The 26,755-nt window shown below is 49.0% G+C and overlaps 1 protein-coding gene and 1 long non-coding RNA gene across 5 annotated transcripts in view; one reads left to right on the top strand and one right to left on the bottom strand.

Annotated features, from left to right (window-relative positions):
* LOC117420157 (LHFPL tetraspan subfamily member 3 protein) overlaps window positions 1-11,209 on the top strand; it is a 44,276-nt gene extending 33,067 nt beyond the window's left edge. The window contains exons 2-4 of one of the 4 annotated variants that reach the window (XR_009307214.1): window positions 140-376; window positions 8,019-8,183; window positions 9,099-11,209. Coding sequence is in view for 3 of the 4 variants with exons in the window: in XM_034033735.3 (XP_033889626.1) it covers window positions 140-376; window positions 8,019-8,038 (257 nt within the window). In the remaining variant the exon portion in view is untranslated. Of the gene's footprint in view, window positions 1-139; window positions 377-5,242; window positions 5,588-8,018 lie in introns of those variants that run through there. The other 3 variants (XM_034033736.3, XM_034033735.3, XM_058985489.1) reach the window with 3 other exon arrangements.
* An 8,088-nt stretch (window positions 11,210-19,297) lies between these two features.
* On the bottom strand, window positions 19,298-26,267 carry LOC131697376 (uncharacterized). The gene is made up of 2 exons (XR_009307213.1): window positions 26,086-26,267; window positions 19,298-19,632 (listed from the first exon to the last, which is right to left on the bottom strand). It is a non-coding gene; the product is annotated as an uncharacterized LOC131697376 (long non-coding RNA).
* Between the last annotated feature and the right edge of the window lie 488 nt (window positions 26,268-26,755).

Below are 26,755 nucleotides of genomic sequence, written 5' to 3'. Positions count from 1 at the left end.
CCTTCTCTGTCTCTCCCCCTCTCTCTCCCCTGTCTCCCTCCTCTCTCTCTCCCCCTCTCTCTCCCCTCTCCCTCTCCTTCCCCCTCTCTCTCCCTCTCCTCTCTCCCTCTCACACCCTCCCCCCTCTCCCTCCTCACAGCGGCCTGTCTGGTGCTGGGCTGTCTGATCTTCCCTGATGGCTGGGACTCTGACGAGGTGAGGCGCATGTGTGGCGAGCGCACAGACAAGTACACCCTGGGGGCGTGCTCCATGCGCTGGGCCTACATCCTGGCTATCATGGGGATCCTGGACGCGCTCATCCTCTCCTTCCTCGCCTTCGTCCTGGGGAACCGGCAGAACAGCCTGCTGGCAGACGAGCTGCTGGCCGACACCAAGGGTGGGTACCAGCACCGGGTCCAATTCACTTCAATGTGGAGAGCAGGGTGCAGACAGGGACAGGTCACAGAGAGGAGCTGTCTGGAGAGTGTGAGAGAGAGAGAGCACAGTGCAGACAGGGACCAGTCACAGAGAGGAACTGTCTGGAGAGTGTGAGAGAGCACGGTGCAGACAGGGACAGGTCACAGAGAGGAGCTGTCTGGAGAGTGTGAGAGAGCACGGTGCAGACAGGGACAGGTCACAGAGAGGAGCTGTCTGGAGAGGTGTGAGAGAGCACGGTGCAGACAGGGACCGGTCACAGAGAGGAGCTGTCTGGAGAGTGTGAGAGAGAGCAGGGTGCAGACAGGGACAGGTCACAGAGAGGAGCTGTCTGGAGAGGTGTGAGAGAGCAGGGTGCAGACAGGGACCGGTCACAGAGAGGAGCTGTCTGGAGAGTGTGAGAGAGCACGTGCAGACAGGGACAGGTCACAGAGAGGAGCTGTCTGGAGAGGTGTGAGAGAGAGCAGGGTGCAGACAGGGACAGGTCTCAGAGAGGAGCTGTCTGGAGAGTGAGAGAGAGCAGGGTGCAGACAGGGACCGGTCACAGAGAGGAGCTGTCTGGAGAGTGTGAGAGAGCAGGGTGCAGACAGGGACAGGTCACAGAGAGGAGCTGTCTGGAGAGGTGTGAGAGAGCACGGTGCAGACAGGGACAGGCCTTTGCAACACTGAGACTGACGCCACGCATTCTGAGGACGAGGCTGCCCCCCGGATTCAGTTCATTTCACCCCAGCGTTATCAGACAGCCTCGATTCAGACACAATTCACCAGTCCTGATTATAGGGTTCCAAGCAGATTTACTTCACTTTTAAAGTGATATTTGTATACAATTTGAAAAGTTTGCCCAATATTTAAATACAGTTCAAAGAATTATTTGTTCGGAGACAAAATATATATTCGTGTCAGGTCTGTTAAGCGCCCTACAGGCACAGTGTAAGCAAATGCAGAACAGAGCGTTCTCTCAAGGTCAGACTTGCTTACTGACCTTGCAGCTACCAGACCCAGTGTGCCCTGCTGAAACAAGCCTGGTTGTTACCTGAGGCTTCATGCATTTGAACCCTGATCAAACCCTGTCAGGAAAATCAGTCCGTAGACAAGAAAGTGAAAAGGTTACTGGAATATGGGACCTGGGAGAGAAGCAGATGGGATATTATCACTCATTAAAGTGACTGCTGCCACTGGGAAAGAATGAAGTTATTCTTGCTGATGATGTGAAAAAAGCTGGTTTATGGCTGCTTACCAATTTAAAAAGACCGCGGGCTGATGGTAATTAAGATGATAATTATTCAGTTTCTCCAGCTGCATTGTGAGCCGCTGTTTCATCTCTGGATCCTCTCTTATCCAGCGTGTGCATGTTTCAAACTGCACGGCTGCAGGTCCTCTGCAAAGCCACTCACATTAAACTGCAGTACGTTCAATATTTCAGAGGACTTGTTCACGTTCAATTCTGTTCTCGTTCCAGAGCCTGTCCCGTCTGTGCGGGTCTAACCCCTCAGCCCCGCAGTCCGGTCCCGCTCCTGAGCAGTAAAGCCTGTCCCGTCTGTGCGGGTCTAACCCCTCAGCCCCGCAGTCCGGTCCCGCTCCTGAGCAGTAAAGCCTGTCCCGTCTGTGCGGGTCTAACCCCTCAGCCCCGCAGTCTGGTCCCGCTCCTGAGCAGTAAAGCCTGTCCCGTCCGTGCGGGTCTAACCCCTCAGCCCCGCAGTCCGGTCCCGCTCCTGAGCAGTAAAGCCTGTCCCGTCTGTGCGGGTCTAACCCCTCAGCCCCGCAGTCCGGTCCCGCTCCTGAGCAGTAAAGCCTGTCCCGTCTGTGCGGGTCTAACCCCTCAGCCCCTCAGGTCCCGCTCATGGGGAGGAAACAGCTCAGCAAAGGGACATGGCAAATGGATTCAAATACAACAAAGTGTTTGTTAATTCCAGGCGTTTAATAATCAGCGTGACGAAACGATTGTGTGTGTGTGTGCGTGTGAGTGAGTGTCTATATGAGTGTGTGTGTCTGTGTGTGTGTCTGTATGTGTGCGAGTGAGTGTGTGTGTGTCTTTGTATGTGCATGCGTGCGTCTGTGTGTGTGTCTGTGTGTCTGTCTGTGTGTGTGTGTCTGTGTGTCTGTGTGTCTGTGTCTGTGTGTGTGAGAGTGAGTGTGTGTGTGTCTTTGTATGTGCATGCGTGCGTGTGTGTGTCTGTGTGTGTGTCTGTACGTGCGTGTGAGTGTGTGCGTGTGTCTGTGTGTCTGTGTGTCTGTGTGTGTGCGTGCATTCATATGTGTGCGTGTGTGTGTGTGTGTGTCTGTGTGTCTGTGTCTGTGTGTGTGTGTGTCTGTGTGAGTGCGTGTGTGTGTGCGTGCATTCATGTGTGTGCATGTGTGTGTGTGTGTGTGTGTCTGTGTGTCTGTGTCTGTGTCTGTGTGTGTCTGTATGAGTGTGTGTGAGTGTGTGCGTGTGTAACTAAACTTCTTCCAGTTTCTTAAATTAAATTACCGGACAGCTAATCCATTTACCGGTTTTAAACCAAACCAGAGCCTTCTGGGAAATGTAGTTTGGGTTACCTATCACCTCCGAACTACATTTTCCTTTGCAAGGCTGTTAAAAAGGGTACAGGCTACATAAGCTTCTCAGACCAATATACCTTCCCTCAACCACCTTTATCACAGTGTGTGTGTGTGTGTGTGTGTGTGTGTGTGTGTGAGTGTGAGAGTGTGTGTGTGTCAGTGTGTGTGAGTGTGTGTGTCTCTCTGTGTGTGTGTGTGTCAGTGTGTGTGTGTGTCAGTGTGTGTGTGTGACAGTGTGCGTGTGTCAGTGTGTGTGTGAGAGTGTGTGTGTCTGTGTGTGTGTGTGTGTGTCAGTGTGTGTGTGTGACAGTGTGCGTGTGTCAGTGTGTGTGTGAGAGTGTGAGTGTGTGTGTCTGTGTGTGTGTGTGTGTGTCAGTGTGTGTGTGTGACAGTGTGCGTGTGTCAGTGTGTGTGTGAGAGAGTGTGTCAGTCAGCCTGCTGCCTGTGCTTTCAGATTTCATTCTCAAAGTGCTTGAGCAGACGAGTGCCTGGCTCTGATAAGGAGATGCGTGCTGCATGAAAAAATCAGGAATAATTGAATTACTTCACATCCCATGCTGAAGAGCTTCAGTGAAATAAAACCATTGTGCGGATATTGAGCTGTTTCTACAGCAGACAGCATCGCCCCCGAACCCGAACCCAAACCCGAACCCATCTTGAACCTGAACCTGAACCTGAACCCGAACCCAAACCCATCCTGAACCTGAACCTGAACATGAACCTGAACCTGAACCCAAACCCAAACCCCTCCTGAACCTGAACCCGAACCCAAACCCAAACCCATCCTGAACCTGAACCCGAACCCGAACCCAAACCCAAACCCATCCTGAACCTGAACCTGAACCTGAACCTGAACCCGAACCCAAACCCATCCTGAACCTGAACCTGAACCTGAACCCAAACCCAAACCCCTCCTGAACCTGAACCCGAACCCAAACCCAAACCCAAACCCATCCTGAACCTGAACCTGAACCCGAACCCAAACCCGAACCCATCTTGAACCTGAACCTGAACCTGAACCCGAACCCAAACCCATCCTGAACCTGAACCTGAACCCGAACCCAAACCCGAACCCATCTTGAACCTGAACCTGAACCTGAACCCGAACCCAAACCCATCCTGAACCTGAACCTGAACATGAACCTGAACCTGAACCCAAACCCAAACCCCTCCTGAACCCAAATCCAAACCCGAACCCATCCTGAACCTGAACCCGAACCCGAACCCAAACCCATCCTGAACCTGAACCCGAACCCGAACCCGAACCCAAACCCAAACCCATCCTGAACCTGAACCCGAATCTGAACCCGAACCTAAACCTAAACCCAAACCCGAATCTGAACCCTAACCTGAACCCCTCCTTAACCTGAACCTGAACCCAAACCCATCCTGAACCTGAACCCGAACCCGAATCTGAACCTGAACCCGAACCTGAACCAGAACCCAAACCCGAACCTGAACCTGAACCCGAACCCCTCCCGAACCTGAACCCGAACCTGAACCTGAACCCAAACCCCTCCCGAACCTGAACCTGAACCTGAACCTGAACCCAAACCCAAACCCCTCCCGAACCTGAACCTGAACCTGAACCCAAACCCCTCCCGAACCTGAACCTGAACCTGAACCTGAACCTGAACCCGAACCCGAACCTGAACCTGAACCCAAACCCATCCTGAACCTGAACCTGAACCCGAACCCGAACCTGAACCTGAACCCAAACCCATCCTGAACCTGAACCTGAACCCGAACCCCTCCCGAACCTGAACCTGAACCCCTCCCGAACCTGAACCTGAACCTGAACCTGGACCCCTCCCGAACCTGAACCTGAACCCGATGTTACACATTGTGGTAATTTAAAATGCACTGGAGCAAAACAAAGCCTCCCAGTGTGAAGTATACATGAAAATACCAACATTAGACAATAACAAACAATGAACGCTTCTGAACGCCCGCTGCCCCTGGTGGTACAGCTCCCTCACTGCAGCTCTCTGACACGCAGCCCAGAACACAATGATGGGCTCCATCACTGCAGCTCTCTGACACGCAGCCCAGAACACAATGATGGGGCTCCATCACTGCAGCTCTCTGACACGCAGCCCAGAACACAATGATGGGCTCCATCACTGCAGCTCTCTGACACGCAGCCCAGAACACAGTGATGGGGCTCCATCACTGCAGCTCTCTGACACGCAGCCTAGAACACAATGATGGGTAGAATGAGAGGAATGTACAAGGTGTCGGAGTGAGGAATCATTTGTGTTTGATTTCTTTTTCTTTGTCTCCACAGATAATGGAAATGCTTAACAGAAAGCAAGGTATGAAGCAGGATGAGCTAGCGCTTAAACATGCTGACATTGCACAGCCCGTGCACAAGGGGGCGCTGTGAGGCGCTGGTGCCAGGATTCCAGATCAGCCCTGATTCTCTCTCTCTCTCTCTCTCTCTCTCTCTCTCTCTCTCTCTCTCTCTCTCTCTTTCTCTCTCTCTCAGTTCAGTTCAATTCAGTGGAGCTTTGTGATCTAGTGGAGAGAGCGGAGGGGCTGGGAGGGAGGCAGTGTGGTGTAGTGGTGAGAGCGGAGGGGCTGGGAGGGAGGCAGTGTGGTGTAGTGGTGAGAGCGGAGGGGCTGGGAGGGAGACAGTGTGGTGTAGTGGTGAGAGCGGAGGGGCTGGGAGGGAGGCAGTGTGGTGTAGTGGTGAGAGCGGAGGGGCTGGGAGGGAGGCAGTGTGGTGTAGTGGAGAGAGCGGAGGGGCTGGGAGGGAGGCAGTGTGATGTAGTGGAGAGAGCGGAGGGGCTGGGAGGGAGGCAGTGTGGTGTAGTGGAGAGAGCGGAGGGGCTGGGAGGGCGGCAGTGTGGTGTAGTGGAGAGAGCGGAGGGGCTGGGAGGGAGGCAGTGTGGTGTAGTGGAGAGAGCGGAGGGGCTGGGAGAGAGGCAGTGTGGTGTAGTGGTGAGAGCGGAGGGGCTGGGAGGGAGGCAGTGTGGTGTAGCGGTGAGAGCGGAGGGGCTGGGAGGGAGGCAGTGTGGTGTAGTGGTGAGAGCGGAGGGGCTGGGAGGGAGGCAGTGTGGTGTAGTGGAGAGAGCGGAGGGGCTGGGAGGGAGGCAGTGTGGTGTAGTGGAGAGAGCGGAGGGGCTGGGAGGGAGGCAGTGTGGTGTAGTGGTGAGAGCGGAGGGGCTGGGAGGGAGGCAGTGTGGTGTAGTGGAGAGAGCGGAGGGGCTGGGAGGGAGGCAGTGTGGTGTAGTGGTGAGAGCGGAGGGGCTGGGAGGGAGGCAGTGTGGTGTAGTGGAGAGAGCGGAGGGGCTGGAAGGGAGGCAGTGTGGTGTAGTGGAGAGAGCGGAGGGGCTGGGAGGGAGGTAGTGTGGTGTAGTGGTGAGAGCGGAGGGGCTGGGAGGGAGGCAGTGTGGTGTAGTGGAGAGAGCGGAGGGGCTGGGAGGGAGGCAGTGTGGTGTAGTGGAGAGAGCGGAGGGGCTGGGAGGGAGGCAGTGTGGTGTAGTGGAGAGAGCGGAGGGGCTGGGAGGGAGGCAGTGTGGTGTAGTGGTGAGAGCGGAGGGGCTGGGAGGGAGGCAGTGTGGTGTAGTGGTGAGAGCGGAGGGGCTGGGAGGGAGGCAGTGTGGTGTAGTGGTGAGAGCGGAGGGGCTGGGAGGGAGGCAGTGTGGTGTAGTGGTGAGAGCGGAGGGGCTGGGAGGGAGGCAGTGTGGTGTAGTGGAGAGAGCGGAGGGGCTGGGAGGGAGGCAGTGTGGTGTAGTGGAGAGAGCGGAGGGGCTGGGAGGGAGGCAGTGTGGTGTAGTGGAGAGAGCGGAGGGGCTGGGAGGGAGGCAGTGTGGTGTAGTGGAGAGAGCGGAGGGGCTGGGAGGGAGGCAGTGTGGTGTAGTGGTGAGAGCGGAGGGGCTGGGAGGGAGGCAGTGTGGTGTAGTGGTGAGAGCGGAGGTAGTGTATAATTATCTAGAAGATACTGATGATACAATCTGCCTGCGCTGTGAGGATTTCATAGGATAATAGCCCTCGAGATAACAGCATCTCATACACAGCCATTTTACTGAAGTAGCTTTCAAAAATACAGACAGCATAACAGCAGTGTACAGCCGTGGTGCTCCTCTCGCAGTGGAAAGCCCTTTGCTGCAGTGCTGGTTCAGTAATGAACAGAGCCTGCTTCTGGAGATCTGTACAGATACCCTGCTGGTCTGTATTAATCAGGGAGCTCACACCCTCGTCCCAGGACCTTGTTCCAGCTCGGATCTTCATTATTCAGTGGCTAGTTAGAGGACTACCAGGGCTGCTGTGTGAGTGGATGCCGTTCTTCAGTAAGGTATGAGTGATGCACTAGCCAGCACGCTTAATCAGGATGCGATTCCTGTGAGTGTGCGACACAAAGAAGAAGAACGTTCATGTATTATATAGCGCCTTTCACACCAAGGTGTCTCAAGGTGTCTTTATAGAAACAATATACATGCTTTTATTACAGGACAATTTCATTCAGAGAATTAGAAAAAAGCCTAAATAAACAAAAACAGCGCGTGCTTTAATTAGCACACATTTCAACTTCTAAATAACGCAGCCCTTTATTGAAAGATTATTGTACAAAACATGAGATCCGCCGGGACAAAACCATCACGTGACGGGACGGGAGCTGTGTATATCTTATCGATAAGTCCTGAGCTGGAACGGGAGGCTGTGCTGGTGCAGGAGAGAGCGAGCGGTGGGAATGCGGGCGATGCAGTCCTGCGCGTGTTGCACTGTTCTCACTGCATGCTCTGCTGTAAGCTGCATGCCCAGCCCTCAAACCAGCTTCTTCCATTCCATCCTGGTGTTGTGTGTGTCCCTCTCACTGCAGCCCTGTGTCCCAGCCAGGTTTGGAATGCTTTCATTGAATTGGGCGCCCCTGCCCTGCCTGAGTGTTCATTTCTGGCTTGTGGAAGCACGTCTGGGAGAGGCATTGATATTTTCATCGCTCTGCAGTTTAACTGAAACTCTGCTGTGAATTTGTTTTCTTGCAGGTCTGGGAGAGGCATTGATATTTTCATCGCTCTGCAGTTTAACTGAAACTCTGCTGTGAATTTGTTTTCTTGCAGGTCTTGTTGCCGCTCAGTAGATGGTGATCATGAAGCTTTTTTACCCATCACCCAGAGGGTGGGAGGCAGGCCGCGGCTCTGGAGAGCTGAGAGAGCGTGAGAGAGCGTGAGAGAGCGTGAGAGAGCCGCCGCTCTCCCAGGCTTTAACAACAGCGCCCCCTGCAGGTGACTGGCAGCAGCCCACCCATCATTGAGACGGCAGGCTTCCACAATGCGGGAGACAGCAAATACTTAGAGCTGACTTTGTATAGCGTAGCGTTAGATCAATATGAAAAAAACTAAAACAACACAAAAACAACGACCATTACGTCATTGTGGTATCATGCACATTACAGACTTTGATATATGTAAAAAAAAAAACAAGATAACATTCACCTACCCTGCATTTACTTCTCAATGTTTAATTAGCTGGCTCTCAGATCCCCAGTACAGTACAGCGATCTCTATACTGTAAAGTATTGAATTATCTGGCTCTCTCAGATCCACAGTACTGAGTTCTCTATACTGTACTGTATTGAATGTGCTGGCTCTCTGATCCACAGTACTGAGTTCTCTATACTGTACTGTATTGAATGTGCTGGCTCTCAGATCCACAGTCCTGAGTTCTCTATACTGTACTGTATTGAATGCGTTGGCTCTCAGATCCACAGTACTGAGTTCTCTATACTGTACTGTATTGAATGCGCTGGCTCTCAGATCCACAGTACTGAGTTCTCTATACTGTACAATTTTGAATGTGCTGGCTCTCAGATCCACAGTACAGTACAGCGATCTCTATACTGTACAGTATTGAATTATCTGTCTCTCTCAGATCCACAGTACTGAGTTCTCTATACTGTACTGTATTGAATGTGCTGGCTCTCAGATCCACAGTACTGAGTTCTCTATACTGTACTGTATTGAATGTGCTGGCTCTCAGATCCACAGTACTGAGTTCTCTATACTGTACTGTATTGAATGCGCTGGCTCTCAGATCCCCAGTGCAGTACTGAGTTCTGGCTCTTGAAGTATTGTAAAGACATCTATTGATTGTGTTCATGGTATTTCAGTTACAGTGATTTCCTCAAACCTTCCTTTTAGCATGGATCCCCGTAATCATGTGACCCCGAGACCCAGCCTTTGAACTCCCTGTCCAATAGCTGTGCCTCCTCTGAGTCATGTGACTGTGTGATATCAAACATGAAGCATGGGGCAATCTGAAAACAGTTCCAGATACAAAGCTGTTGATTGTTAAGAATGTACCGAACAAGCACAGCAATTCAAGGAAGATGTATTACAACCCTTCCATTTACTAACCCTTATACAGTGCATCCTCTTTATTTAGCACACCAAATGAAAAACCATATGTGTGTATATATATATTGAAAACAGTGAATCAGTGAAGGGCCCCTATACAGGAAAACCCAGGCCTGACAAACAGGGAGCCAACCAAAGCGAAGGTGCAATACTGAGGCAGCGCAGCAGGGACATTCTGCACACAATCGCTAATGAGAATCAATGGAAGCCATGCTGACGTTTAATGAAGTTCTGGAACAGCAGGTGAGCCCCAGCACTCAGCCTCTGCAGTGATCACAGGCTGCTCTCTCTGTTAACCAGGATCATTCTCATTTAAACAAACCCCAGCGATCCCGCCCACCTCCCATCTCTTCAATACGGAAGTGTGTCACAGCCTGGAAGGATCTGTAAAGGAGAGAGTCAAATCAAGACAAACTCCCACATCCACCGAGACGTGCAGTACTGTGTGGCCCCCCTAGATGGCAGCATTCTGTTCTTCAAGAGTCTGATTCTAAGCAGTATGCTTGTGGTTGCCATTGGTTTCTCTGTTTGTTGTGTGCTGTGACTGCCATGTCTGAGGATGCCTCGCCAGCGCGGCCGTGCGGAGGCGGGCCTTTCTGTTTCCTAAAAGGAATCAAAAGAATAACCTGTGACTGTTTCAGAGATTGCTCGTGCAAGAAGGGCTCCTGATGGGCACCAAAGACATTTCTCAATCGTTTTGTAACTTCCAACAGTTATTGCATTTTTCTTTTCTTTAGAAACAAAAGGGGTCAAACTTTCCGCTTGAGCGAACGCTGCATCGACCCGTCTGTGCCGTGCTGGGATAAACCACAGCTGGGATATGCAGAGCGCTATACAGCAGTGAGGAACTCCCTGCACTGCAGCAGCACCTCAGAGCAAAGACGGGTGGGTTATACAATGCAGGTTCATTCCACAGTGCTGTACAATGCTCTACAACACCGTGTGGCTCATCCCAGTACAGGCTGATCAAACCAGCAGAATGGAACAAGGCGCTGTGTCCCGCCTCCAGTGTGCTTGTAGGAGGGATCGACGGACAGAAACAGTTATATTGTGATAAATGTGTCATTATTTTATGATAAAAAGGGTTGAAAACGGTAATTTAAATGTAACATTTTACCAAAATTTGTCAAAATAGTAAGATATTCCGGGTACAGTAAATACCAACATCATACTCCATTCTGTTCAGTATTACATCTTCTGTACAGATTTCTGAGGCTAGCAGTAAGTACCTGTGTGTGTGTGTGCGTGTGTGGGTGTGTGGGTGGGTGTGCGTGTACGTGTGTGTGTGTGTGTGTTGTGTGTGTGAGTGTGTGTGTGTTGGGGGGGTGTGTGTGTGTGCGTGTGTGTGTTGTGTGTGTGAGTGTGTGTGTTTGGGGTGTGTGTATGTGTGTGTGAGTGTGTGTGTGTGTGTGTGTGTGTGTGTGTGTGTGTTGTGTGTGTGAGTGTGTGTGTGTTCGGGGTGTGGTGTGTGCGTGTGTGGTGTGTGCGTGTACGTGTGTGTGTGTGTGTTGTGTGTGTGAGTGTGTGTGCGTGTGTGCGAGTGCGTGTGGGAGCGTGTGTGGTGTGTGTGTGTGCGTGTGTGTGTTGTGTGTGTGTGTGTGCGTGCATGTGTGTGTGTGTGTGTGTGTGTTCTACTCCAGTGTTTCCAGAGCACACTGTGCATTGATACTGCATTGTAAACAGAGGCTGAGGTGCGTGTTAGGAGTCATTGCACTGGGGGGGATGTCACTTCCACGTCACGTTTAAGCACTCTGTAAAAAACAAAGGTGTTCATTCTATTGACTTTGTGGTCATTTGTATATTCCAGTGTAAATATCCCATTAAAGTTTAAAACTAAAATGAAAAATCATCATTTTCCACAAAGCCCTTCTACTTAATAAAAGTTTTCACTGTATAAACGACTTGCTATTCTGGGACTGAGTTAATGCTTTCCAAACGCACGTCAAATACCCCCGAACTGTACACACCACGCAGAGCTGGCAGTGCCACTGTCAGGCCACAGGGGGGCAGAGCACAATCACAGAAGCACAATACCCATCAAACTGTACACACCACGCAGAGCTGGCAGTGCCACTGTCAGGCCACGGGGGCAGAGCACAATCACAGAAGCACAATACCCATCAAACTGTACACACCACACAGAGTGGAGTGGTGCACAGGGAGAGTGGCGTTGCTGTGGAGTGGTGCACAGGGAGAGTGGCGTTGCTGTGGAGTGGTGCACAGGGAGAGTGGCGTTGCTGTGGAGTGGTGCACAGGGAGAGTGGCGTTGCTGTGGAGTTGTGCACAGGGAGAGTGGCGTTGCTGTGGAGTGGTGCACAGGGAGAGTGGCGTTGCTGTGGAGTGGTGCACAGGGAGAGTGGCGTTGCTGTGGAGTTGTGCACAGGGAGAGTGGCGTTGCTGTGGAGTGATGCACAGGGAGAGTGGCATTGCTGTGGAGTGATGCACAGAGAGAGTGGCGTTGCTGTGGAGTGATGCACAGAGAGAGTGGCATTGCTGTGGAGTGATGCACAGGGAGAGTGGCGTTGCTGTGGAGTGGTGCACAGGGAGAGTGGCGTTGCTGTGGAGTGATGCACAGAGAGAGTGGCGTTGCTGTGGAGTGATGCACAGGGAGAGTGGCGTTGCTGTGGAGTGGTGCACAGGGAGAGTGGCGTTGCTGTGGAGTGGTGCACAGGGAGAGTGGCGTTGCTGTGGAGTGATGCACAGGGGGAGTGGCGTTGCTGTGGAGTGATGCACAGAGAGAGTGGCGTTGCTGTGGAGTGATGCACAGGGAGAGTGGCGTTGCTGTGGAGTGGTGCACAGGGAGAGTGGCGTTGCTGTGGAGTGGTGCACAGGGGGAGTGGCGTTGCTGTGGAGTGATGCACAGAGAGAGTGGCGTTGCTGTGGAGTGATGCACAGGGAAAGTGGCGTTGCTGTGGAGTGGTGCACAGAGAGAGTGGCGTTGCTGTGGAGTGATGCACAGGGAGAGTGGCGTTGCTGTGGAGTGATGCACAGGGAGAGTGGTGTTGCTGTGGAGTGATGCACAGAGAGAGTGGCGTTGCTGTGGAGTGGTGCACAGAGAGAGTGGCGTTGCTGTGGAGTGATGCACAGGGAGAGTGGCGTTGCTGTGGAGTGGTGCACAGAGAGAGTGGCGTTGCTGTGGAGTGATGCACAGGGAGAGTGGCGTTGCTGTGGAGTGGTGCACAGGGGGAGTGGCGTTGCTGTGGAGTGATGCACAGAGAGAGTGGCGTTGCTGTGGAGTGATGCACAGGGGGAGTGGCGTTGCTGTGGAGTGGTGCACAGAGAGAGTGGCGTTGCTGTGGAGTGATGCACAGGGAGAGTGGCGTTGCTGTGGAGTGATGCACAGGGAGAGTGGCGTTGCTGTGGAGTGATGCACAGGGGGAGTGGCGTTGCTGTGGAGTGGTGCACAGGGAGAGTGGCGTTGCTGTGGAGTGGTGCACAGAGAGAGTGGCGTTGCTGTGGAGTGGTGCACAGGGAGAGTGGCGTTGCTGTGGAGTTGTGCACAGGGAGAGTGGCGTTGCTGTGGAGTGGTGCACAGGGAGAGTGGCGTTGCTGTGGAGTGGTGCACAGGGAGAGTGGCGTTGCTGTGGAGTTGTGCACAGGGAGAGTGGCGTTGCTGTGGAGTGATGCACAGGGAGAGTGGCATTGCTGTGGAGTGATGCACAGAGAGAGTGGCGTTGCTGTGGAGTGATGCACAGAGAGAGTGGCATTGCTGTGGAGTGATGCACAGGGAGAGTGGCGTTGCTGTGGAGTGGTGCACAGGGAGAGTGGCGTTGCTGTGGAGTGATGCACAGAGAGAGTGGCGTTGCTGTGGAGTGATGCACAGGGAGAGTGGCGTTGCTGTGGAGTGGTGCACAGGGAGAGTGGCGTTGCTGTGGAGTGGTGCACAGGGAGAGTGGCGTTGCTGTGGAGTGATGCACAGGGGGAGTGGCGTTGCTGTGGAGTGATGCACAGAGAGAGTGGCGTTGCTGTGGAGTGATGCACAGGGAGAGTGGCGTTGCTGTGGAGTGGTGCACAGGGAGAGTGGCGTTGCTGTGGAGTGGTGCACAGGGGGAGTGGCGTTGCTGTGGAGTGATGCACAGAGAGAGTGGCGTTGCTGTGGAGTGATGCACAGGGAAAGTGGCGTTGCTGTGGAGTGGTGCACAGAGAGAGTGGCGTTGCTGTGGAGTGATGCACAGGGAGAGTGGCGTTGCTGTGGAGTGATGCACAGGGAGAGTGGTGTTGCTGTGGAGTGATGCACAGAGAGAGTGGCGTTGCTGTGGAGTGGTGCACAGAGAGAGTGGCGTTGCTGTGGAGTGATGCACAGGGAGAGTGGCGTTGCTGTGGAGTGGTGCACAGAGAGAGTGGCGTTGCTGTGGAGTGATGCACAGGGAGAGTGGCGTTGCTGTGGAGTGGTGCACAGGGGGAGTGGCGTTGCTGTGGAGTGATGCACAGAGAGAGTGGCGTTGCTGTGGAGTGATGCACAGGGGGAGTGGCGTTGCTGTGGAGTGGTGCACAGAGAGAGTGGCGTTGCTGTGGAGTGATGCACAGGGAGAGTGGCGTTGCTGTGGAGTGATGCACAGGGAGAGTGGCGTTGCTGTGGAGTGATGCACAGGGGGAGTGGCGTTGCTGTGGAGTGGTGCACAGGGAGAGTGGCGTTGCTGTGGAGTGGTGCACAGAGAGAGTGGCGTTGCTGTGGAGTGATGCACAGGGAGAGTGGCGTTGCTGTGGAGTGGTGCACAGAGAGAGTGGCGTTGCTGTGGAGTGATGCACAGGGAGAGTGGCGTTGCTGTGGAGTGGTGCACAGGGGGAGTGGCGTTGCTGTGGAGTGATGCACAGAGAGAGTGGCGTTGCTGTGGAGTGATGCACAGGGGGAGTGGCGTTGCTGTGGAGTGATGCACAGAGAGAGTGGCGTTGCTGTGGAGTGATGCACAGGGAGAGTAGCGTTGCTGTGGAGTGATGCACAGAGAGAGTGGCGTTGCTGTGGAGTGATGCACAGAGAGAGTGGCGTTGCTGTGGAGTGATGCACAGGGAGAGTGGCGTTGCTGTGGAGTGATGCACAGGGAGAGTGGCGTTGCTGTGGAGTGGTGCACAGAGAGAGTGGCGTTGCTGTGGAGTGATGCACAGGGAGAGTGGCGTTGCTGTGGAGTGGTGCACAGGGGGAGTGGCGTTGCTGTGGAGTGATGCACAGAGAGAGTGGCGTTGCTGTGGAGTGATGCACAGGGGGAGTGGCGTTGCTGTGGAGTGGTGCACAGAGAGAGTGGCGTTGCTGTGGAGTGATGCACAGGGAGAGTGGCGTTGCTGTGGAGTGGTGCACAGAGAGAGTGGCGTTGCTGTGGAGTGATGCACAGGGAGAGTGGCGTTGCTGTGGAGTGATGCACAGGGGGAGTGGCGTTGCTGTGGAGTGGTGCACAGGGAGAGTGGCGTTGCTGTGGAGTGGTGCACAGAGAGAGTGGCGTTGCTGTGGAGTGATGCACAGGGAGAGTGGCGTTGCTGTGGAGTGGTGCACAGAGAGAGTGGCGTTGCTGTGGAGTGATGCACAGGGAGAGTGGCGTTGCTGTGGAGTGGTGCACAGGGGGAGTGGCGTTGCTGTGGAGTGATGCACAGAGAGAGTGGCGTTGCTGTGGAGTGATGCACAGGGGGAGTGGCGTTGCTGTGGAGTGATGCACAGAGAGAGTGGCGTTGCTGTGGAGTGATGCACAGGGAGAGTAGCGTTGCTGTGGAGTGATGCACAGAGAGAGTGGCGTTGCTGTGGAGTGATGCACAGAGAGAGTGGCATTTTATAGCAAGTCGTTACATTGTGTTTAGGACGTCTCTTAATGGATGTTATCTTGTGTGGCCCCAAAAAATCATTCTGTTATAAAAAGAGACCCCAACACACTACCAAGGAAGTGCCATGAACTGCTATTAAACATAAAGAGGGTCTGTAGCAAAGTGGTTTGTAGTGCACAGGTGCAGCGGGGATGCTCAGGAATGAGAGACACAACACAGTTCACGGTGAAAAAGCAGCTCTTTATTTGCTGACAAATAATAATACCTGGCTTTACACAACGATGTGTATCACTCAGATAAACCACGGGGTTCAGTCCTGAAATAATAATACACTAAACAAGACCCACACAAACACACCACGGTCCCAAGTGCACAGTGAGTGCTCTCAGTGAACGTGGTGATTTACAGGGTTATTCGTGCACAAGGGTGAAGTGGAGTCCGGGTTTGATTGCTGGAGGTTTAGCTACAGCTCCCGGAGGTTAGCCTTCTATAACGACAGTTAGACACAAACAGAACACTTAACACTCACGATGTGCTTATCACAGCCCCTTTCCTTTCTCACTCATTCTCATAATTAGTGTATGTAGCAAACACAACAACGGTGTGTCAAGCAGGCTTCATCTCATGCTTTACAGTTATTTTAGTTGTCTTTATCGATGTGTTCTTTTCCCTCCTCTGTTGACAGAAGATAATCTAATCCCTGCAGTGCAGCCTCACTCATGAGATAACGTACCACTGCAATAGATCCGCACAGTGCTTCAAAACATGACAGGCAGCAACCATCAGTCTTTATTCAGCCTTGCGTGGCTAGATATGGGCACTAGGGGGCAGTGTGCTCTCAAGTCCAGGTGACTCCAGTCTGCCCGTGGTTTGAATGCTTAACTACACTTTAGTTATCACATCAGGCTGTGCAGATAAAGCTCTCTCGGCACTGTAATGCCACCTCTGTACACTAGGCGTCGCTGTGCATTATCTTCACAGTCATCATGATACAATGGAGCGGAAGAGGTGATTGAAGGTGCCGCAGAACAACAGGAAACGGTTTAATGCAGCTGCGGAGATGCTTCAGTTATTTTGTGCGGTTTCCTGTTTTGTTGGGCGCTGGGTCTTCAATCAATCAGCAACACATAATCAATGCGATTTACAAGACGTGTCGCGCGGGACACCAAACAAACTATTAAAAACGCGTTCTGCAACACAAAGCACGTGGCAGAGGCGTCAGTCATGCTGCAGTATTCACTGTTTTTAAGATGATTGCAATATGGATGTCATCGTCTCTGCACTGGCAGTCACGGCGTTGCATGTGTTTGCTAGACGCCAGGTTTAGGGATTTTAGCATGTAAAGTCATCTGTGCAGCGCGCTGTAGTTAAATCTTGTAACAATTGTAAGTCGCCCTGGATAAGGGCGTCTGCTAAGAAATAAATAATAATAATAATAATAATAATAATAATAATAATAATAATAATAATAGTTAGAAATCAGAATCGGCGTCAGCCTCTCTCTGTATACATGGCTAGAATGTGACGTCATAGCTGCTGTTGCTGTAGCTGCAGCGTTACATTCAGCCCGTGTTCATTGTGTCGGTGCGCAGGTAGGTCGGTTAACTGCTTCCAATGATTTCTTTTGACTTTGAATCCTCCGCAGTGAAAATGAAAGTGTCTCCGCTATTAATAGCATGTAGTGCCGCGGCAGATGTTGAAAGGGTCAGTGTCTCAGCAGTGTAATGCTGTGGGCGTGCAGTCCGTGGGGGGTCGGATCTTGTTGCACACACGCTTGGGCTCCAAGACGTATTGGGCTTGCAGTTCATTTCATGAGTCTCATTGATATTGATGGCTTATTTAATGTTACTCGGGCTGTAGTATTAATGCTGCGCACAATTATGTCAGTAGTACAGACTAAAGCAAAAAAAAAAAAATTCGTGTCTTACAAGAGTATTGCCCTTCAGATATCATGTTACAAATCCGATCTGTAAACGCATTGTCAATTACAAATAATCCGATCTGTAAACGCATTGTCAATTACAAATAATCCGATCTGTAAACGCATTGTCAATGACAAATAATACGATCTGTAAACGCATTGTCAATTACAAATAATACGATCTGTAAACGCATTGTCAATGACAAATAATACGATCTGTAAACGCATTGTCAATTACAAATAATCCGATCTGTAAACGCATTGTCAATTACAAATAATCCGATCTGTAAACGCATTGTCAATGACAAATAATCCGATCTGTAAACGCATTGTCAATTACAAATAATCCGATCTGTAAACGCATTGTCAATTACAAATAATCCGATCTGTAAACGCATTGTCAATGACAAATAATCCGATCTGTAAACGCATTGTCAATTACAAATAATCCGATCTGTAAATGCATTGTCAATTACAAATAATACGATCTGTAAACGCATTGTCAATTACAAATAATACGATCTGTAAACGCATTGTCAATTACAAATAATACGATCTGTAAACGCATTGTCAATTACAAATAATACGATCTGTAAACGCATTGTCAATTACAAATAATCCGATCTGTAAACGCATTGTCAGTTACAAATAATACGATCTGTAAACGCATTGTCAATGACAAATAATACGATCTGTAAACGCATTGTCAATTACAAATAATCCGATCTGTAAACGCATTGTCAATTACAAATAATACGATCTGTAAACGCATTGTCAATTACAAATAATACGATCTGTAAACGCATTGTCAATTACAAATAATACGATCTGTAAACGCATTGTCAATTACAAATAATACGATCTGTAAACGCATTGTCAATTACAAATAATACGATCTGTAAACGCATTGTCAATTACAAATAATACGATCTGTAAACGCATTGTCAATGACAAATAATACGATCTGTGTCGGCATTGTCAATTACAAATAATCCGATCTGTAAACGCATTGTCAATTACAAATAATACGATCTGTAAACGCATTGTCAATTACAAATAATACGATCTGTAAACGCATTGTCAATTACAAATAATCCGATCTGTAAACGCATTGTCAATTACAAATAATCCGATCTGTAAACGCATTGTCAGTTACAAATAATCCGATCTGTAAACGCATTGTCAATTACAAATAATCCGATCTGTAAACGCATTGTCAATTACAAATAATCCGATCTGTAAACGCATTGTCAATTACAAATAATCCGATCTGTAAACGCATTGTCAATTACAAATAATCCGATCTGTAAACGCATTGTCAATGACAAATAATCCGATCTGTAAACGCATTGTCAATTACAAATAATCCGATCTGTAAACGCATTGTCAATTACAAATAATACGATATGTAAACGCATTGTCAATGACAAATAATCCGATCTGTGTTGGCACTGTCAGCAGCGAGTAGACCCTGGACGTGATCATGAGGCCAGGCTGTGTCGTTAGTGTTTGCAGGCGTGGGGAGGGGCTGAGCGGAGTCTGTAGTGCAACTCAGGACCGCTTTTCACTGCACTCAGATCATGTTGGTGCTTTTCCCCAGATAACCAGAGCCTGAATCCCACTGCAGCGGTGTGGCTTCCTGGAATCAGCGACAGGGCTGCGCAGCCCAGATGGCTGGCATGTCTGAAAACAGCTTTTATAAAACGGGGCAGTGTCACTTACTGGGTGTGGACGGATCATACACTTGAGCATCAGGCTCATTTTCATGCCTTGTGATTATGCGGGAAGTCTCTTATTGGGTCACTCACTCTGCATACAAACGAAGCAGGTATCCAAGGGAAACGCTGTCCAGCACATGGCATTAGGATCTGCAGACCAATTTAGCAAAAACTGGGCTACTCTCAATAATCTTTCAGAGGAGTTTCAGTTCGTAACATATTTGACATGTTTCACCACTACCACATTTTACTAAGGTCATGTTGCCAGTGTTTTTTTGGATCGACAGTCCAGAAGAGATTCACGACACAGGGTTTCATTTTTAATTCAGTACATTTTTAGAGCTTGCATGTTCTCATGTTGCAGTATATCCTGGAAAGCAGGTGCAGCCCAGCTCGGTGAATGTGATGCCTCATGCGGGACACTTCATAACTTTATATGGAACAAGCAGGCAGTCCAGGGCTCTGCCAGTCTCAACTTGACACTGTTGTGACAGATTCATATCAGTGATTCACCTGGATGGAAGCTACACTGAATCAGTACTTTGCAACAAGACTGGAGTTACACCCGATTTCAAAGTAATCATGACACCAGTACCACCAGTAATAACAATACTCTTTATTTTATATAACACCTTTCATAGCAGACCACCATCAACAAAGCACTTTACAAGATAGGAGACTGGGGTGTGTGAACTATGCATCAGCTGCAGAGTCACTTACAACATCTCACCTGAAAGACGGAGCACAAGGAGGTTAAGTGACTTGCTCAGGGTCACACAGTGTGTGAGCTCGGACTTGAACCAGGGACCTGCTAGTTCCAAGCCTGTGTCTTTAACCACTGGACCACACAGCCTCCTAGAACACAGCTGCAAAACGTTGTGCCATCCAGCGTTCATCCATCTGGAGCCCGCTTCAGATTTAGTAGCCTGCTCTAATAAAATCAAAGTTTCAGTCAGTGGTTCTCTTGGTGTAATTCAAACTGGAAGTGTGACATACATACATACGTGCTGCTTATAGCCCCAGATTGAGATGCACTCAGTTACATGCAGTAAATCATTTCCTAACCCAAGTTTCATCACAAGCCTGTTATATGCTGTAGCTGTTCAGGCAGGAGAATGCATTGTAAACCCTTTGTGGGTTTTATTGTTTTACTTTTATAAAAAGCTGCTTACAAAACTGTTTGTTAATCGCCACCATTCCCAGACCTGAATTGAATCTCAGCAGTAAAAGCACTTCAGCCTGATGGAAACTCCCTTTCAACACCAGCAGCTACTGTGAGATAACAACTGTTCAATCATCACATTATACCCAGAGTGTTTTAAATGCAGGAACAGAATTTATTTTCTTCCAGTAGTACCCTTTATTGAACAAACACACATGTGGCAGCTTCCAGGGCCCAGCGCGGTTCTTAATCTCATAAACTTAGTATCTCACTGTTAAAGGCTCAGTTAAGACTCTGCAGCATTACATCTGCTTCATTCCAAATCAACACTATAACAACTCTGTTCTACACGCATTTAGAGAAATACTTTGTGAGGAGTGTTTCAATGATGACTATACAGAGATCAGTGTGATTTGGAGACTCCTCCAATCTGGAATAGGGCTGCAGTGCTCCTTTTAAGATGGAGTTGTGTTTAATATACACACTACTACATGTTCTTTTGAAAGACTCTTTACAATATATAGAGAAAAACAAACCTGATTAACTCCAATCATTGCTATTACACCTACAAAGGCATCAGCTGCACGATCAGGGACGGGACACACTGATGTGAGTGCTTATCAATGGAAATGCTGATCACAGCAAGATCAGGGACGGGACACATTGATGTGAGTGCTTATCAATGGTAATGCTGATCACAGCAAGATCAGGGACGGGACACATTGATGTGAGTGCTTAGCAATGGTAATGCTGATCACAGCAAGATCAGGGACGGGACACACTGATGTGGGTGCTTATCAATGGTAATGCTGATCACAGCAAGATCAGTGACTGGACACATTGATGTGGGTGCTTAGCAATGGTAATGCTGATCACAGCAAGATCAGGGACGGGACACATTGATGTGGGTGCTTATCAATGGTAATGCTGATCACAGCAAGATCAGGGACGGGACACACTGATGTGGGTGCTTATCAATGGTAATGCTGATCACAGCAAGATCAGTGACGGGACACATTGATGTGGGTGCTTAGCAATGGTAATGCTGATCACAGCAAGATCAGGGACGGGACACATTGATGTGGGTGCTTAGCAATGGTAATGCTGATCACAGCAAGATCAGGGACGGGACACATTGATGTGGGTGCTTAGCAATGGTAATGCTGATCACAGCAAGATCAGGGACGGGACACATTGATGTGGGTGCTTAGCAATGGCAATGCTGATCACAGCAAGTTTGAGAGGCAATGATGCACTGCAACCAGACATGAAGCAACTTGTACAATATGAGGCTTGTGTTCCACTCGCACATAACATCACCTGCCAGCAGTGGCAACACAATCTTTGTAACATACTTGCCTGCTTTATGGGTTGGGTGCCAGCACCTGGGTTACAGTTCCAGGATTGGGGGCTTATTTTAATAAATGATAGACGTAGTAACATGTTGACAAGAGTCTGAAGTTATTGTTTTGGTTTAAGAGATAGGTCGTCACCTGATCATTCTTACTATACCTAAAAACAGAGCCTTTTATAACGTTACTCCCCTCAAACATATTCAAACCTTTCAGTTACATATAGGTTGTTTTACTGAAATTACAACAACAGTCCAGAAGCCATTCCTCAAGCTCCTTCTATATAAACAGTATATGACATCCTTTGAGCCTGACCTACATACAAGAGTGGGCAGACTGGGCTTGTGCTTCCTTTTACATTGCAGGAGTCACACTTTGTTGGTATTGTCTTAGTATTATACAATACCAAAAAACCATCTGGAGAAATGAAAGGAGCTTCACCCAACCCTTTCCACATTTCTTTGTAATATAATGGTGGTTTCATGGAGCAGTCAGAAGTCTGCAGCTCTTCCTGCGACAAACAATAACACGGGCCAGCTGAGGCACATCCCTCTGTGTGAGCAGCTCAGTGCACTGCAGCAGCCAGCCTGGGGCTCCTGCACCAAGGCACACCAGTGCTAATGAGCCCTCAGTGTGTGGGTGGCACAGGGGGAGAGATCCGGGCTCTCTCTAGCCAATCCAGCAGCCTGCATCTCCTTCTTCAGCAGCTATGGTACCTCCCACTTTCCCATCTTGCTGCCAACGACCTTGACGCCCTCGGCACGCATTTTACACACTGTAGAAACACAGCACTAATGCACCAAGAAATGAGGAGAGCATTGGAGGTCTTGTTTGTGAATGAGATGTAACAATTTTAAAGCTGAGGCAATGCATCGATTTATCGTTTGACAACTATCGACAGTTAAGCCTGTGTATCGTTTTTGTGTAAAGGGTTGAAGCAGAGTTTTTAATTTTGTATTAAATTTGGAATCGATAATTATTGTTTGCATTAAGCGCAGCGCTTCCTCTGCTCCCCTCAGCTGTGACTCCCTGAATCTGCATGCGATTGAGCTCCCCTTCTCCTCGCTGCACCGCCCCGGGAGTGTTTACTGAGGGGATTGCATCTGTGCAGGAGTCTTCAAAGTGACAGAGCAAGTTAAGAGCGCTGTGCTATAATTACAAATACTGTATCGACCGAGCTACAAATACAATGCCTTCCGTGCCTTGACAATTCATTTCTAAAAGTAAGATAGAGAGAAAGTAACGTTTGGGACACTCCACTAACACAACTAATCTGCGTGACCATTTAACGAGATGGCACCCTACAAAACTTCAAAAAAAAACCACATTTTATCATCGGAACTACCCCAGAGTAAAAATGATGAAAAATGACCAAGATCGTTCCTAACGTCGTGTCTTTGGTCAGAAGCGTGAAGCACGCTGGCAGCGGCAGCCCTAGTGAGCAGGTATTCAGTAATGCTGGGCAGATTGCAAGCAAGTGCCAGTCACTGCTTCAATGAAAACAAAATGTGGACCCGATCATGTTCCTTAACATAATTCAAATATAAGCCATGGACAGTGACTGAACTGCTGTGGACAGAGGTAACCTTTTTTATTTTTTAAAATTAGTTTTTTCTCTTGATTGATTGTTACTCTGACCTTGCTGGGGATTTAAACAACTTATTTTGATTGGATTTTGCTTTGACCCCCAACTGGTACAAATCAACATGAATAAGGTAATATTAAATATATATATTTTGTAATTACTATATGCACAAACAGACGTAATCAATGTAATATGCATAATAGTTTTTAAAGCAGTACTAGCAATGTTACACAGTAATCCACAGCTCCACCTGTATTACTGCAGGTTCTTTGTTGTTTTCATAAGATCAATAAATCTGCATCTGCTTTTTTGGAATATGATATATCGATAGTGAAAAATTAGACAAACAAATTTAAACAAATTTCAAAAGATAAAATAAATACATTCAAATGAATGTCTGCATCTTTTAAAATGAGGAAACTGAGCTGTTCAACATGGGGGGGGGGGGGTGACATTCAATACAAGCAGCTACACACGGAGCTTCACTGCTGTCTTAGGGTTGAGTAGAACTCAAATGCACTCGAACCAATATAAGATAACCTTTCAAGGACATACAGCATCTAGACTTAAACTGAACACCATGGTATTCCAAGGTATTAATGTGAAATAAAAAAACATTAGAAAAGTATACTAGTAGTACACCAAAACACAGAGGGCAACTTCCAGGTTTAAACCCAACGCAAAGCCCTTCAACTTGCACCACAGCTCCCAGTCCCAAAACCCTTCAACTTGAACCACAGCTCCCAGTCCCAAAACCCTTCAACTTGAACCACAGCTCCCAGTCCCAAAACCCTTCAACTTGAACCACAGCTCCCAGTCCCAAAACCCTTCAACTTGAACCACAGCTCCCAGTCCCAAAACCCTTCAACTTGAACCACAGCTCCCAGTCCCAAAACCCTTCAACTTGAACCACAGCTCCCAGTCCCAACGTAAAGCCCTTAAACTTGCACCACAGCACCCAGTCCCAAAGCCCTTCAACTTGAACTACAGCTCCCAGTACCAAAGCAAAGCCCTTCAACTTGACCTACAGCTCCCAGTCCCAAAGCCCTTTAACTTGCACCACAGCTCCCAGTCCCAAAACCCTTCAACTTGCACCACAGCTCCCAGTCCCAACGTAAAGCCCTTAATCTTGCACCACAGCACCCAGTCCCAAAGCCCTTCAACTTGAACTACAGCTCCCAGTCCCAAAGCCCTTTAACTTGCACCACAGCTCCGAGTCCCAAAGCAAAGCCCTTCAACTTGAACTACAGCTCCCAGTCCCAAAGCCCTTTAACTTGCACCACAGCTCCGAGTCCCAAAGCAAAGCCCTTCAACTTGACCTACAGCTCCCAGTCCCAAAGCCCTTTAACTTGCACCACAGCTCCCAGTCCCAAAACCCTTCAACTTGCACCACAGCTCCCAGTCCCAAAACCCTTCAACTTGAACCACAGCTCCCAGTCCCAAAACCCTTCAACTTGCACCACAGCTCCCAGTCCCAAAACCCTTCAACTTGAACCACAGCTCCCAGTCCCAAAACCCTTCAACTTGAACCACAGCTCCCAGTCCCAACGTAAAGCCCTTAAACTTGCACCACAGCACCCAGTCCCAAAGCCCTTTAACTTGCACCACAGCTCCGAGTCCCAAAGCAAAGCCCTTCAACTTGAACTACAGCTCCCAGTACCAAAGCAAAGCCCTTCAACTTGAACTACAGCTCCCAGTACCAAAGCAAAGCCCTTCAACTTGAACTACAGCTCCCAGTCCCAAAGCCCTTTAACTTGCACCACAGCTCCGAGTCCCAAAGCAAAGCCCTTCAACTTGAACTACAGCTCCCAGTCCCAACGTAAAGCCCTTACACTTGCACCACAGCACCCAGTCCCAAAGCCCTTTAACTTGCACCACAGCTCCCAGTCCCAAAGCCCTTTAACTTGCACCACAGCTCAGTCACACTACTGTTTTTAAGATGGCAGGTACGACTGTTCTGGCGTGGACACCATTATTGCCTGCAGCACAGGACAATGCCGTGATTAGTGCACATGCGCAACACAGAAGGTTCGAGAAGAGAATGGGGACGGGACGGGTCAGGGGGGTGCAGGTCAAACAGAACGGCAGTTCTCACAGTCTGTGTGCGTACACTGCAATAGGGCTCTCGATGCATTGCTTTTAAACTGCATTTAACATTATAAACTTAGTTACAGTGTGTGGTAAACAAGTAAGTAAATAAACAGTGAATACCACATAACATGCACTCTTCTACCTCTGCTCGAAGCCAACTGTCACAATTGCAAATGGAATCCTTTCTAAGGCTTCACGGATTTGTAAACAAGCCCCTCTGCCAGACATTGTACTCCAACAAAATGGCGTACGCAGTAAACATACCACGTTGCCAAGAACCGTAGCGATCGGAGTGATAGGTTAATCAGATGGTCTAAAAAGAGTGCCTTACCGAAACGTACCAATCGTTTTGTCACCACCAACACACTAGAAATTGCCTGCAATGCAATTATATACTTGTAGTAAAGACTTAAATGATTCACTGAAACCCGTTTTATAATAATATATAAAACGCACGGTTAAAAACAGGAAGTTCAAGCTCCTGTGTTTATTGTCTTGGCTTCTTGCCCATCGCTCGTGCCCACGCTCGGTGCCGGGAGCGCGCCGAGTCTCGCCCCCGCGCTGCTCGCTCTCGATGAACCCCACAGGGAGCCTCAGGCGCCATCTTGTACAACAGCTTCTCCGTCTCCGAAACAACCACTGCTTTTACATTGAAGATACGACATTCCGATATAAAACTATACTAACAGAACATGGCGTTATAGATACACATTTTTTCGTTTAAATTTCCATATATGTGTATGTAAAAAAATATATAACAAAACCTGTGCCTACACATCACTCCGATACCTACACTTCCATCTAATGGCGCCCGCAGGACCTCCGCTCGCGCCACCCTCCCCTCGCAGCTCAGAGCCCGCCCACATTCTCTACACATGATGTCATCGACAGCCAATGATCTTGCCCGGAAACTAGCAAGACGTTTTTCATTGGATACATTAGTTGTCAATTTTAAAGCAACAGAGACAGGGTGTGGACAGAGACGACAGAGCGGCGCCATTTCGCGAACTACACAAAGCGTACATTACTGAAAATCAAACAGATTTCAAATTCAAGCTTTTAAATACCCCCACACACCACGCGAACTGTTGATCTCACACAACAAAAACACATGTCAATCTTATTCTATATAAACTTATACGTATAGACATATTTTTAAACATAACTAAAAAACTGTTATTAACACATTTTCACCTTATCAAGCCTAAAAGAAGAAAGTCCAATATTTCGGTTGAAGGTGTTTTTTTTTTGTTTTTGTTTGTTTGTTTCGGGCGGGCAGTTTCTACTCCAAAGACATTCTTCCTGTTTTTTTTCCCCCAAAATGACTGCTCTGCTCACTCGGCACGGAGCGCTGGCCAGCAGATTTTATATGTTGTAAAGCGCATGCGCAGCGCAGTCTGCAGTTGGGGCTGGGAAACCCTGTAGCTGGGCGGTGGAGGGGGCGGGCGTGCGCAGGGTAGAGGAATTCGTGATGCGCGGACTTTACTCACTTGCGCTGCACAATCAATCATTTGCCGTGTTGCTGTACAAGTTTGAATTTATATACGTAACACAAGTACATCGCTTGAAAATAAAAACATGTTCCCCTGTTTTATGAATACAAAAATATTATTTACGTTTTGTTTTATGATTGGTGGTTAATATATATTATTAATTTCCTAGCAGACACCCTTATCCAGGGTGACTTACAATTGTTACAATATATCACATTATTTTTACATACAATTACATTACTTTTTACATACAATTACCCATTTATACATGGAGCAATCTAGGTAAAATACATTACTCATGGGTACAGCAGCAGTGCCCCCCACCTGGGATTGAACCCACGACCCTCCGGTCAGGAGACCAGACCCCTAAC

The sequence above is a fragment of the Acipenser ruthenus genome, chromosome 14 (assembly GCF_902713425.1).
Source record: "Acipenser ruthenus chromosome 14, fAciRut3.2 maternal haplotype, whole genome shotgun sequence".
Taxonomy (NCBI): domain Eukaryota; kingdom Metazoa; phylum Chordata; class Actinopteri; order Acipenseriformes; family Acipenseridae; genus Acipenser; species Acipenser ruthenus.
The sequence above is the reverse complement of the archived record's forward strand: the minus strand, read 5'-3'. Positions and strand labels throughout refer to the sequence as shown.